This window comes from Heterodontus francisci, chromosome 10, assembly GCF_036365525.1.
Source record: "Heterodontus francisci isolate sHetFra1 chromosome 10, sHetFra1.hap1, whole genome shotgun sequence".
Taxonomy (NCBI): domain Eukaryota; kingdom Metazoa; phylum Chordata; class Chondrichthyes; order Heterodontiformes; family Heterodontidae; genus Heterodontus; species Heterodontus francisci.
Window position 1 is genome coordinate 65,706,758 of NC_090380.1, and position 14,254 is coordinate 65,721,011.

A 14,254-nucleotide genomic window follows, 5' to 3' on the forward strand; every position below is an offset into this window, starting at 1 on the left:
AAACGACCCAAAGCAGATATTTGTGGAACAAGATTGGTTACTGCCTCCCAGCCAATATTTTTCGTTTAGTTACACTGTCTGGCTTTTGTTGCAAGCTAGTTTTCAACACATTTGGATAATCTAATCTATTTCATAAGATTTAACCAGTTTTGTGGCTTTGTGGTAGCACTCTTTGCCTCAGCCCGAAGGTTGTGGGTTCAAGCTCCACTTCACAGACTTCAATAAGTCTGATAGTTGAATGCAGCACTGAGGAGTTGCTACACTATTGTAATCCTGCTTAACCATTGATTGTTTTGGCTTCAGTTTGAAATAGGAATATTATGCTCAATGTTCTCCCTGCAACTACTTCAATTAAATTTTTGTAGCTGAAAATGCAGTAAATCTTTTGTGCATTAATAGAGAGTTGTTTGTCTTGCAGAGAACCCGGAGTATGATCCGCAGACAGTAAGGTCAGGGAGTCGATATAGCCATGTACAAGAAGTCCAAGAGCGACTTAATTTCTTGAGGTGACTTAATTTATTTATGAAGATTGAAATTTACACTTTAGAAAGCAATCTGTTCAGGCTTTCTTGCTGATAGTTGATATAGAGATTGCACTACACCTGAGATCAGGGAACATGATTTCCAATGAGAAAGATAATGGCTTCAAATTCGAACGAATTGATGCAATTCTTCAACCTTGCAAGAAGAGGTGTGGCTTCTCTTTTATTTGGTGAAGTGGAGGAGATAAGAGGATCAGTCCCCTAAAAGCACCATTACATTAGTTGAAAAATCTGCTTCCATCTGACTAGATGTTAATATGTAACAGACATCTGAGGTTGAAAAAAAAAACTGCAATCTAAAATTATTTGATCAAGACCAGTTTAATATTTGGAACGTGAGCCATAGAAGATGAGATTAAAACTGAAGTCTTTCATACTGCTTTGTCAAGAATCCACAATTGTGAATCTAGATCCTATGGAAAAGTGGTGGCCCACTAATTGGAGAAATTCACTGTTGGAGAATGGCACTAAGTTCTGATCAAAGGATTATATAAAGAATGCATATTTTTTTTTAGATTAGATTAGAGATACAGCACTGAAACAGGCCCTTCGGCCCACCGAGTCTGTGCCGACCATCAACCACCCATTTATACTAATCCTACACTAATCCCATATTCCTACCAAACATCCCCACCTGTCCCTATATTTCCCTACCACCTACCTATACTAGTGACAATTTATAATGGCCAATTTACCTACCAACCTGCAAGTCTTTTGGCTTGTGGGAGGAAACCGGAGCACCCGGAGAAAACCCACGCAGACACAGGGAGAACTTGCAAACTCCACACAGGCAGGACCCAGAATCGAACCCGGGTCCCTGGAACTGTGAGGCTGCAGTGCTAACCACTGTGCCACTGTGCCGCGGATCATTCTTCAAATACAAAGCTGTTTCCATGTACCACTGTCTCTTTGGCTTAAATGTTACATATTTGGATAATCCTGTATTTGTAGCTTATGCCAAAATGTTGCTTTACTTCTCCTGGGAAAGGAACAGATTTGTAGGAAGAGTATAACTTTTGTCTGCTACTTTACACATGAGGTCAGGCCAAAACTCTTGCCATTGCATGTTAGATTATCAGTGTGTTGAGTGTTATTGGGGTCTGTGTTTCATGGTTGTCCTTGGCCCCGAATCGTTAGCTCATTTATATTTTGTATAGTACTGAATAAAGGTGAGGCGTTTTCTTGGGGTGGGGGTTGCAGGGCGGTGGTGGGAAGCTCAAAGAAGAGATTATAGGGAAGATCTCAACCATGCTTGTGCAATTCTGAAGGCATGCTTGAGTGCCGAATACAGGGGAAATCCCTTGCCTGTCCTCTTGGCCATTGACAGTATGTTGGCCATCGTTGGTTTGTTGATTGTGGATGTCAGTGGACGAGTCAATTCTATCTTGCTTTAAGAGATGTTCTATCATAAATATAACAATGTTAACCTGCATTTTATTCCTTAGATTTTTATTGAAGGATGGCCAGCTGTGGTTGTGTGCTCCTCAAGCCAAGCAAATCTGGAAGTGTTTGGCTGAGAATGCTGTCTATCTTTGTGATCGTGAAGCATGTTTTAAGTGGTTTTCTAAGTTGATGGGCGATGAGCCTGACTTAGACCCAGACATAAACAAGGACTTCTTTGAAAATAATGTACTGCAACTGGATCCTTCTCTCTTGACTGAAAATGGAATGAAGTGCTTTGAACGGTTTTTCAAAGCTGTGAACTGTCGAGAAGGGAAGCTTGTTGCAAAACGGCGTGCTTATATGATGGATGATCTTGAATTAATAGGACTGGAGTACCTTTGGAGGGTAAGGACAAAATATTTCAATTTATTAAGATCATTCGGTGGCATTTCCTTTGTACTAATTCTGTAAAAATGTGTGATAACTGCTACATTGCAAAGGCTAAAGTGTCCAGCATTTTCTGTTTTTATTTCTAGCTGGGTGTTGGTGGAAGGTAAAAGCTGTTGCTGTTCCAGATAATCCTTTTTTAAAAAAAAAAACCCTTAAAGTTGTGTGCTGTTAATCAAAGTGGTGAAAAATAATAAATATGGTATTTTGTGGGTAAAGTGACAGCGAGTAGTGGCCTTTGATAGACTTGAAATTGTCTGAAATTGCTAATTTAAATAAGTTTTGAAGAAAGGATTAAATAAGCTCCAGCTTGGAATGTATGTGTCAACTGTTGATAAAGGATTCATAATGTAACATTTGCAATTCCCCAGTCCTCTGGCACCACCCCTGAATCTAAGGAAGGCTGGAAAATTATGGCCAGTGCCTGCACATGTTCCACACTCTCTTCCCTCAGTATCGTTGGATGCATCTGTTCCGGTCCTGGTGCTTTAGCAACTTTAAGTACAATACCACCTCTTCAGCAATTTTTAAACCCTTCAAGTGTCTGAATTACCCCCTGTTTCATCATGACCTGCACAGCATCTTCCTTGGTAAAGACAGATGCAAAGTATTCATTCAAAACTTTAGATATGCCCCCACCTCCATGCATAAATCCCATTTTTGGTCCCAAAATGAAATGAAATACAATTATACTTCTTGCCACTTCATACTGTTTTCAAGTATTTCACATTTTGGAGTTGATGATGGATTCCAACTCCTTTCCTTTTGGCCTCCTTGTTTCGAGAGACAATGGGTAAGTGTCTAGAGGTGGTCAGTGGTTTGTGGAGCAGTGCCTGGAGTGGCTATAAAGGCCAGTTCTAGAGTGACAAACTCTTTCACAGGCGCTGCAGATAAAGTTGGTTGACGGGGCTGTTACACAGTTGGCTCTCTCCTTACTCTGCTGAGTCTCTTCAACTCACCTCTCTTCAGCCCCGCCTCTATAGCTGTCCGCCAGCTCTGGCGATCGCTGGCAACTGGCTTCCACGACTTGTGGTCGATGTCGCAAGACTTCATGTCGAGTTTGCAAACTTCTTTAAAGCAGAGACATGGATGGCAGGTGGGTCTGATACCAGTGATGAGCTCGATGTACAATACGTCCTTGGGGATCCTGCCATCTTCTATACGGCTCACATGGCCAAGCCATCTCAAGCGCCGCTGGCTCAATAGGGCATACATGCTGGGGATGTTGGCTGTCTCGAGGACTTCTGTGTTGGAGATATGGTCCTGCCACCTGATGCCAAGGATTCTCCGGAGGCAGTGAAGATGGAATGCGTTGAGATGTCGCTGTTGGCTGAGATAAGTTGTCCAGGCCTCATTGCCGTAGAGCAGGTATTGAGGACACAGGGTTGAAACACTCGGACTTTTGTGTTCCGTGTCAGTGTGCCATTTTCCCACACCCTCTTGGCCAGTCTGGACATAGCAGCAGGTGCCTTTCCCATGCGCTTGTTGATTTCTGCATCGGGAGACAGGTTGCTGGTGATGGTTGAGCCCAGGTAGGTGAACTCTTGAACCACTTCCAGAGTGTGGTCGCCGATATTGATGGATGGAGCATTTCTGACGTCCTGTCCCCTGATCGTTTTCTTGAAACTGATGGTTTGGCCAAATTTATTGCAGGCAGCTGCAAGCCTGCCGATGAGACTCTGCACACACACTTCCGTGTGGGATGTTAATGCAGCATCGTCAGCAAAGAGGAGTTCCCTGATGAGGACTTTCAGTACTTTGGCATTAGATAAAATACCAGATACAGTCAAATTAATGAAGTTTGTTCTACAGCCTTAAAATAGTTGTCTGATTCAAGCTGTGAGCCTGACCTGAAATGGATAATGTGCACTTGTAGGATTGCAGGATGTGAAATAGATGCTTTTAAAAAGAAAGTGATCGGGTGGATGGTAACAACACTCTTCAGTAGGAAATACAGCAGAATAGAATTAAGCTGGTTTTAGGCCAAGCAAGGATATAAAATCTAAAACAAATACTAAAAATGTGCCGCCAGAGAAAACAACTGATGCAAAATCAATTAACAGATTCAAAAGAGAAACAACCAAACCTTGATAACTCTGTCCTCCGCTAACTATGGGCCCGTCTTGAACCTTATTTTTCTTCGGGGTTCTTGAATGGGGTGCCTTCCCTGACCTGACATGCCTGCATCTCTGCTAGTCTACCATTTTGAATACCTTCAATCAGGTTACCTCTTTGTGGCCTTAAACACAGTTGATCGCATCATTCTTGACCAACTTTTCTTCCCGTTGTTGAGGTCATTGGGACAACCCGTACTTAGTTCCACTCTTGCCTATCTGATTGTAGCTGGGCAGTCTCTTACAATACTATGTCTTCCCCTTCCTGCACTGTGATCCCTAGAGTCCCCCACAGGGTCAGCAACAACTTTCTATTAGAAAGATCAAGACAATTTGACATAGTCATAAAAATAGATATTCTGGCACATAGGAACAGGAGTAGGACATTCAGCCCCGTGAGCCTATTCTGTCATTCATTTAAAAAAAAAATTCATTTATGGGATGTGGGCGTCGCTGGACAGGCCAGCATTTATTGCCCATCCCTAATTGCCCCTGAGAAGGTGGTGGTGAGCTGCCTTCTTGAACCGCTGCAGTCCATTTGGGGTAGGTACACCCACAGTGCTGTTAAGAAGGGAGTTCCAGGATTTTGACCCAGCGACAGTGAAGGAACGGCGATATAGTTCCAAGTCAGGTTGGTGTGTGACTTGGAGGGGAACTTGCAGGTGGTGGTGTTCTCATGTATTTGCTGCCCTGGTCCTTCTAGTTGGTAGAGGTCGCAGGTTTGAAAGGTGCTGTCTAAGGAGCCTTGGTGCCTTGCTGCAGTGCATCTTGTAGATGGTACACACTGCTGCCACTGTGCGTCGGTGGTGGAGGGAGTGAATGTTTGTAGATGGGGTGCCAATCAAGCAGGCTGCTTTGTCCTGGATGGTGTCTAGCTTCCTGAGTGTTGTTGGAGCTGCACCCATCCAGGCAAGTGGAGAGTATTCCATCACACCCTGACTTGTGCCTTTGTAGATGGTGGACAGGCTTTGGGGAGGCAGGAGGTGAGTTACTCACCTCAGAATTCCTAGTCTCTGACCTGCTCTTGTAGCCATGGTATTTATATGGCTACTTCAGTTCAGTTTCTGGTCAGTGGCAGCCCCTAGGATGTTAGTGGGGGATTCAGCGATGGTAATGCCATTGATTGGCAAGGGGAGATGGTCAGATTCTCTCTTGTTGGAGATGGTCATTGCCTGGCACTTGTGTGGCACGAATGTTACTTGCTACTTATCAGCCCAAGCCTGGATATTGTCCAGGTCTTACTGCATTTCTACACTGACTGCTTCAGTATCTGAGTAGTCATGAATGGTGCTGAACATTGTGCAATTATCAGCGAACATCCCCACTTCTGACCTTATGATTGAAGGAAGGTCATTGATGAAGCAGCTGAAGATGGTTGGGCCTAGGACACTATCCTGAGGAACTCCTGCAGTGATGTCCTGGAGCTGAGCTGATTGACCTCCAACAACCACAACCATCTTCCTTTGTGCGAGGTATGACTCCAGCCAGCAGAGGGTTTTCCCCCTGATTCACATTGACCTCAGTTTTGCTAGGGCTGCTTGATGCCATACTCTCTCAAATGCTGCCTTGATGTCAAGGGCAGTCACTCTTAGCTCACCTCTTGAGTCCAGCTCTTTTGTCCATGTTTGAACCAAGGCTGTAATGAGGTCAGGAGCTGAGTGGCCCTGGCGGAACCCAAACCCAAATTTGGTTAATGGCTGATTTGTACATCACTCCGTTAACCTGCTGTTGCTCCATATTCCCTGATACTCTAAACTAATAAGAGGTATATTAATCTAAGTCTTGAAAATTTCAGTTGACTCAGCATCTACAGCCTTTTGGACAAGAGTTTTCCAGATTTTTTACTATCCTTAATGTGAAGATCTGCTTCCTGATTTCACTGCTGAATGGCCTGGGTTTGATTTTAAGGTTATGATCTTGTGCTGGATTCCCCACCAGGTGAAATAGCTTCTCTTGATATTTACCCTATTGAATCCGTATCATTTTAAATACCTCAATTGGATCACCCCTCAATTTTTGTGCTAAAGGGAATGCAAACCAAATTTATGAAACTTGTCCTCATAATTTAAGCCCCAGTATCATTCTGGTGACTCTGTTGGGGCCCCTTCAAGGTAAAAGCCTGGCTTGGTTATAAAAACCTGACCCGGGCCCCACCCGACACCCGACAACAGCCAACCTGGGCCCGAGTCTTTCAATTTTTTTAAATACCCTACCGGAAATTAAGACATATTATTGAAACAGAAAAAAATCGTAAATTAAAACGAAAACAATACGAAATAAACAGTACAGTACAGCCTGAGCCGACCGCTGGACGCAGAATACAGACCCGACCCACCCAAACCCAACACGTAGTCTGGTTTGGTCAGGTTTGGCTCGGGTAGCTAGGTTTTACTTCAAGGCCAATGTATCCATCCTGAGGTACAGTGCGCAGAACTGAACACAGCACTTCAGGGGTCTGATCAAGACTTAATACAACTGAAACATAACTTGCTTGCCTTTATTTCCCAATCCCCTTGAGCTGAGCCTTTTTGATTCCTTTTTGTACCTGTGCAGTAGTTTTTAATGATTTGTGTACATGAAGACCCAAATCTCTGCTCCGCCACACTTCCTAGTTTCTGACCATTTAGAAACCACTCTGATTGTCTTGCTTTGGATCCAAAGTCGATGACGTTGCTCTTCTCCGCGTTGAACTCAATTTACCAGTTTGCCACTTCATGTAATCTGTTGACTTCCCTTTGCAATGTCATGCTCCCATCTGCACTTACTGTGCCTCCCAACTTAGTGGTGTCTATAACCTTAGATATACAATTCTCTTCCTTCATCTAAGTCATTGATGAATATGGTGAAAAGATGAGGGCCAAGTACAGATCTCCAGGGAACACTTGTCATAACCCACAAATCACATGAGTGCATACCCTTTATCCCTACTCAGTACCCTATCTCTTAACCAATTTCCAAGCTGTTGCAAAGTTTCCTCCTATTTGGTGCACCTTAAGTTTTGCTGCCAACTCCATTTCCCCTGACCACCGACTCTGGTTGAACCATATCTTGTCCATCACCAAGACTGCCTACATCTCCCTCTAACATTGTTTGCCTCTGCCCATCTGCTGAAACCCTTGTTCATGCTTTTGTCGCCTCTAGACTCAAGTTACTTCAAGTGCTGCCCTGACCAGCCTACCCTCCTTTACCCTGTAAATTTCAGTTAATCTAAATTCTGCTACCTGTATTAAATCCCACTGAACATCACCCTTGTTGCTGACCTGCACTGGTTCATGGTGCTTCATCCTCAAACATCCTAAGGGTGGATTGACAGGAAAGTGGGGTTGGAATGAGGTAGGAAAAGGTGAGTGGTGAGATATGCAAGGAAGTAGTCAGAGATGAACTTAGTCGCACTTGAAACAATGCAAGTAGGGAAGCCAGGAAAGGTGGCAAGATTAAAGGGTTGGCTGTGAATTTCATTAGCAGGGTTTATGTGGATGGAAATATTAAGGAAGGACTGAAGGGCAGTGAAATCAGAGGAGAGGGCAAAGTGGGTTTGGGTGCATATTAAATCGGTGAAGTTGAGTTGCCCAGTGCAACTTTGAGGAAAGAAAGAGGAGAGGATAGCTTGGTGAGAAAGTTACCGCAGAGAACAATGATTTTCAAGGTTGTGAGAGGGGCGCAATAAGGTGAAGTGCTTAAAGGAGAAGGAAGTAGCGGAGGAGTCACAGATATCAGGCCCTGAATAGGTGTCCACAAGACGTTTGAGGAATATGTGGATTTGTAAATACTTTGCTTACACCATAGATTGTGTCCTTTAACTAAGTTGCTGAATGGTAGCTGCTGTTGCTCGAATAATGTATTATCCAAATATCCACTACCTTCTATGGACAAAATTGGAATGATTTCTAAACTATTGCTGTGTGCATTGTATTTTCTCCCTTTTGAGAAGTAACAATATTTATGCAGTCCATTTGTTTGGACTGTTTACTAGTACGTTTTCTAGTTCTAGGAAGTGTGGTGAGAACTTTTAAGTTCACGTTTGTAGTCAAACGTGATCTTCAGTTTATTATTCAGATGCTGATATTTAATGGCCTAAGATGGAGTTTTGCATGCTGTTTTGAGTTGGGGCATTTTGCTCTTTTTATTCATTGCTGAAGAGGTGTTATAAATGGTCACTTAGTTCTGCTAAAGCAGCTCAGCATATTCTACAGTCCCTGTAATGTACAGTGGAGTTAGCAATGGCAACCTTTCCCTTTTATTTAAACTTTCCTCACTATATTCACGGCCAACTTGCCATCTTAAATATACCCCAACTTCTGTCTGAATCATGGATGAGCCCATCTCTGATTACTTCCTTGCATCTCTCACCACTCCTATTTCCCTACTCCCTTCCAACTCCACATTCATGTGCATTCTACCCTAGAAAAAACTCTCCCCCAATTCCCTAGTCTTTGTGCCATTACAAAGTAACATATTATATGAACAGAATACTCTGTGGAGCTGTGGAATAGACTTAATTGGTCCCGACTGTGAAAGTCAACGAGGAAAACCTAACTGCATAACTCAAGACAACAGTGCAAGCTTGCTCTGGTTTGTTGCCTAACATGTTCAGAAACCTACCAGCACGTGTGGTATTCTGCTTATAAAATGGTTGTGTTTTTTAAAAAAAAAAGTAATAAATTAGAAAATTGTGAGAGATTTTGGAGAATTACTTGTTTGGTCAGTATGCTTAGCTGTGGAGTTTGGATCTTTTCCAATTTGTAGACAGTGCTGTTTGTTTCATTGGCTATCACTTGAAACTTCATGAGCTTGGTATGCTCAAAAGTATGATATGAGCATTGGAAATTGTGAACAGTGGATTTTAATGCGATCCATGAAGGTAACTGCTTTATCCCCCTCAAAGTAGTGGTTCTTAAACATTGTCTCTGCATATTGGCAGCAAAGCATGCTGTGATTGGCTTCTTTCCTGCTCTTGCCCATTTAAAAAAATAATTGATTGAGAGTGAAAGCAGTAATATGAATCTCAGCTACATGATGCAGCTTATGATCGTAAATGATTTTGTGCATTGAGACATCATCCATTGTAAAGTATTTTTCCAGTGAAGGATATCCTGATATCCCATGCAGTCCAAAATCATTAATGATAAACAATAAGAAACAAATTTCTTATGCAGTAATTTTCCATTGCAATGTTCAGATGCCTAAAGTCTGACCAGTTAAGTCTCAAAACAATAATTATAAATTGTAGTTGTGGCTCACCTCGTGAGTGGAAATATTTATTCAACAGATAGTTATTGCATCTTGATCCCAAGCTAGTTTAAGTCATCAGGCTAAACTAGTGTTTAAATCTATGTGTACAGATTGAACAATATCAGTTATAAAGCTAAGTCAAAATAATTAAGCATGCTGGGCCTGACATGTTATCAACAATAATGCCCAACATCTGATGCACTCCTACAGCTGTTACAGGCTGAGTATGGTTCATTGCATTGGAGATGGGGTTTATCTGTATTGCTGAGCGAGAATGAAATTGCTATAGCAGGTATATTAGAGATTGGTTTTGCTGTTCAAGCATTGGTGAGCACATCTTATGAGACTGCAATACAATAACCAAGAACTGATGTGAAATCTGGCTGGGCAAGACCAGATTCTTGTATAGTGCTGTGTCTAAATGATTTTCCTTCTGTGCTGTTCCTTTGGATGGCTGCTTGATGATTGCATGGTTGAGCGACATTCAGAGACATAGGAAGGCAACAGCAAAAAACAAATCTGAGTGACAACTTGGAAGAATTTCACAACGGAATTGAGAATATATATGGAATATAATTCTGAAGTTGGACTTGAGTTCGAAAAACTCCCATGCTCTTTTGCTTAACATTTTTAATGCCTTTACCATTTCCTGTCCTCAATAGGTTGTAATTCAAGGAAGTGATGACATTGCCAGCAGAGCAATAGACCTGCTCAAAGAAATATACACAAACCTTGGCCCGAGATTGCAGGTTAACCAGGTAGGTGTTCCAAACTCGAAATTATGTCAACTCTCTGTAGACTTTCTGATTCAGAACCTCCATAAAATTCAGCATTCAGCTTAATTGAGGATTTTATTAACTTGGGGGTTCACCTGTGCTTTGATGTGATTTAGATATTTGCCTGCCAGGCAAATTTGCAATTGCAGGTGCAACTGCTATACCTTACCTTATGTTCAGTTACTGATGGATGTACGCTACATAATGGAGAAAATTGGGAGGCAGAGGAGGGAAAAAATTGTTATTGTTTCAGCTGGTTGAAGATACTGTAGATGGTAAATGTACGTCTGTTTGCAATGCCTAACTGCAACCAATATTCACACACAGGTAGAGATTCATGAAGACTTTATTCAGTCATGTTTTGATCGATTGAAGGCCTCTTATGACACGCTGTGTGTATTAGATGGTGACAAAGACAGTATTAATTGTGCAAGGCAGGAGGCAATACGGATGGTACGTGTATTGACAGTGTTGCGTGAGTACATAAATGAATGTGACAGCGACTACCATGAAGAACGGACTATTCTACCAATGTCTAGGTATGTACATTAAAAGTACTGCTTTCAATTTAAGGTAAAATACTATAATTTCAGTTTGTATCCTGGTTTACTAAAACTGACATTTTTTTTCATGGGCAGTTTTCATGTTTTTTGTAAAACTGTGTTTGGGTTTTTGGTGAAATCGTCACATTCAATACATTAAATTCTGTTTTGTCTTTTAATTCATTGTGATCATGCAGTTAAGTGATAGTGAATGTCTTTCAGAGTAAGTTTATAATTACTTCATCATGTACAGAGCAGTTTTGATGACCAGTAGTGAAAACTGTCATTTTTATATATTCTGTTGGCTTACTTTTCATTTTTCATTGAATTTTTAAAGGTCCATTTACCTACGTCTTTAATTGTATGCCCTTTGTATGGATCTGCTAGTGTAGAATTGTTCATATAAAGTAGCCATTTTTAAACAGTTTAGCTGTGGAGAAATATACTTCCTGTTGATAATTCATTTAGTTATATTGACAATGGTTGTGAAGAAGACCAAAGCAGTTTCTTCCCAGACTGAAGGAGGTGGTGCCATAATCAGAAGACTTAAAAATGAGTTCTGCCTGTTTCATTTTGGCTTCATAACAAACAAAAGGAACTTCAGGAACTTAATTCAGCTTTACAAAATGCTACAGTTTAATTGTTATGAAGTGAGGCCATATTTACTCAAGTAAAACTATTTTGGAATAATACTGCTTTGTTATTATGTTTTGGGTATATTGAGGCTTAGTTCAGAAGAACAAATTTCTACCATTTTATACAGTTGGGCTCATGAAACTAAGAATTTTCTTTTTTTCTTCAGAGCATTTCGTGGAAAGCATGTATCACTTGTTGTACGGTTTCCAAATCAAGGACGCCAAGTAGAAGATTTGGATATTTGGTCTCACACAAATGACACCATTGGGTCTGTTAGACGCTGTATCCTCAGTAGAATAAAAGCGAACAGTGCACATACGAAAGTAGAACTGTTTATTGGTGGTGAGCTTGTAGATCCTGCTGATGATCGGAAATTAATTGGACAGTTAAATCTTAAAGATAAAACAGTAAGTACAGTGATAAAATATTATTTATGATCAACAGAGTAAAATCAAGGAAGCTGGACTGAAATGGCCCAATGTTGAAGTGTCACTGGTCCCCACTAGGCTATCGGGCTGTTTTATCCCCCTAATTTTCATAAAATACTTTTCAGATTTAATTAATTGATGCAGTATTCCTCATTTTGCTTCACAATTGATTAGTTATTAACGTAATCAATTGACAATGTAAGAAGAAGTGGCTTCTTAATTTAAACAGGATGACACATCTTGAGGTAGTACATCGTACTGAAGATCCACAAGACACTGGAATGGCATGCTGTTGGCTGGGTGACAGACTGCAAGTTCCTATGTTTTCTGTGATTTTATGGCTCTGTATTGACTATTGGTTTCTTTTGAAGTTGTGCCCCCTTTCAAATGGATCCGCTGAAGGATTGTCCCAATCTAGGCGATTAAGTACTGCAACTGATCTGAATTTTGTTTTATTAATTTCGTGGGATGTGGGTGTTGCTGGCATTTATTGCTCATCTGTAATTGTCTTCGAGAAAGTGGAGGTGAGCAGCCTTCTTGAACCTTTTCAGTCAATCTGGTGTGGATACACCCACAGTGCTATTAGGGTGGAAGTTCCAGGATTTTGACCCAGTGACAGTGAAGGAACGACTATATATTTCCAAATCAGTATTTTGTGTGGCTTGGAGGGGAGCTTGCTGATGGTGGTGGTCCCACATGTCTGCTGGTCTGGTCCTTCTAGGTGGTAGAGGTCGCAGGTTTGGAAGGTACTGTCGAAGGAGGCGTGATGAGTTGCTGTAGTGCATCTTGTATATGGTACACACTGCTGCTACTGTGCTTTGGTGGTGGAGGGAATGAGTGTTGAAGATGACGGATGGGATGCTGATCAAGTGGACTGCTTTGTCCTGAATGGTGTCACGCTTCCTGAATGTTGGAGCCACACTCCTGACTTGTGCCTTGTAGATTGTGGACAGGCATTGGGGAGTCAGGAGATGGGTTACTCTCCGCAGAATACTGTGGCTACTCCTGTTCAATTTCTGACCAATGGTAAACTCCAGGATAATGGGCAATTCAGCAACGGTAATGCCGTTGAATGTCAAGGGGAGATGGTTAGTTTCTGTCTCATTGGAGATCATCATTGCCCACTTAGGTGGCGTGAATGTTATTTGCCACTTGGCCCAAGCCTGAAAGTTGTCCAGATCTTGCGGCATATGGATTGCTTCAGTATCTGAGGAGTTGTGAATGGAAGTGAACATTTTACCAATCAGTGACACACAGAGGGAACATTAGTTATCTTATGGAAATCTAATTACATGCAATTTGAAAATAATGCCTTGCCATTATTGGATTTTGGCTCAGCTGCAAATTATAGCTGTCACTTCACTGTGACAGTTGATTAGCATGAATTAGAAATATTTCTGTGCTGTGATCATTGAAATAACAGCCAAATGCCTAAACTGGTGATTATTTTTTAAATTCAATTCTTCCAAGGCATAGATTTGATCTTGGTTGGGACAACTAAATGGTAATGGAAGGTCTGCAAGTTTCAAGTTTTGCTGGTTTTAGTGGATATTTTTGTCCTCTGTATCCAGGCTGAGTGCTTCTTGCTTCGGAATGCTCGCTAAACTGGATCAAAAAGTTTGGAGAGGCGCCCCATTTCATGTTCTTGATAGTTGATGTGAATGGGGGTGGTTTGCAGTGGAAGCCAGGCATGTCATTAAGAGATAGAAGGAAGAAACTGATATTGTGATTAATTCTCAAAGATGCTAGATATTGAATTGGTAGAGGGTTGGAATGCAGGTTGTGTGTGGATGGTGTATGTCTTTGGGGGAGACGAGCAACTTTTGTACTTTAAAAAAAAAACGAATGAGTAGGCTCCACACCAGTGACTTGCGTGACCTTAATCAACTGCAGCATTCACTTCAAGTTATGCCCCCAGTCACCTCAAAAATCAAAGCAATGAAACAAAATCTCCTTCTGACCATGTGTGTTCAGATCAGTTTCTCAAGTTTTTTTTTATCTGTTGGAGTACAATAGATTATTCTTCCTGACTCAACTTCTCCCAAGAAAGTGTCTGCAACAATTCCCGTTGTATTTATTTAAAATTACAAATCATCCCCCACTGAAAACTCAGTTGCATCTGTCCTGTTCCAAAGACTAGGTTTAGCCACAACA

At 41.5% G+C, this 14,254-nt stretch overlaps 1 protein-coding gene across 1 annotated transcript in view; it reads left to right on the forward strand.

The window, feature by feature from the left end:
• Window positions 1–14,254, forward strand: part of usp9 (ubiquitin specific peptidase 9) — a 330,949-nt gene that overhangs the window by 106,165 nt on the left and 210,530 nt on the right. The window contains exons 15-19 of the mRNA XM_068040658.1: window positions 419–506; window positions 1,988–2,330; window positions 10,381–10,476; window positions 10,822–11,033; window positions 11,839–12,079. Coding sequence (XP_067896759.1) covers window positions 419–506; window positions 1,988–2,330; window positions 10,381–10,476; window positions 10,822–11,033; window positions 11,839–12,079 — 980 coding nt within the window. The remainder of the gene's footprint in view (window positions 1–418; window positions 507–1,987; window positions 2,331–10,380; window positions 10,477–10,821; window positions 11,034–11,838; window positions 12,080–14,254) is intronic.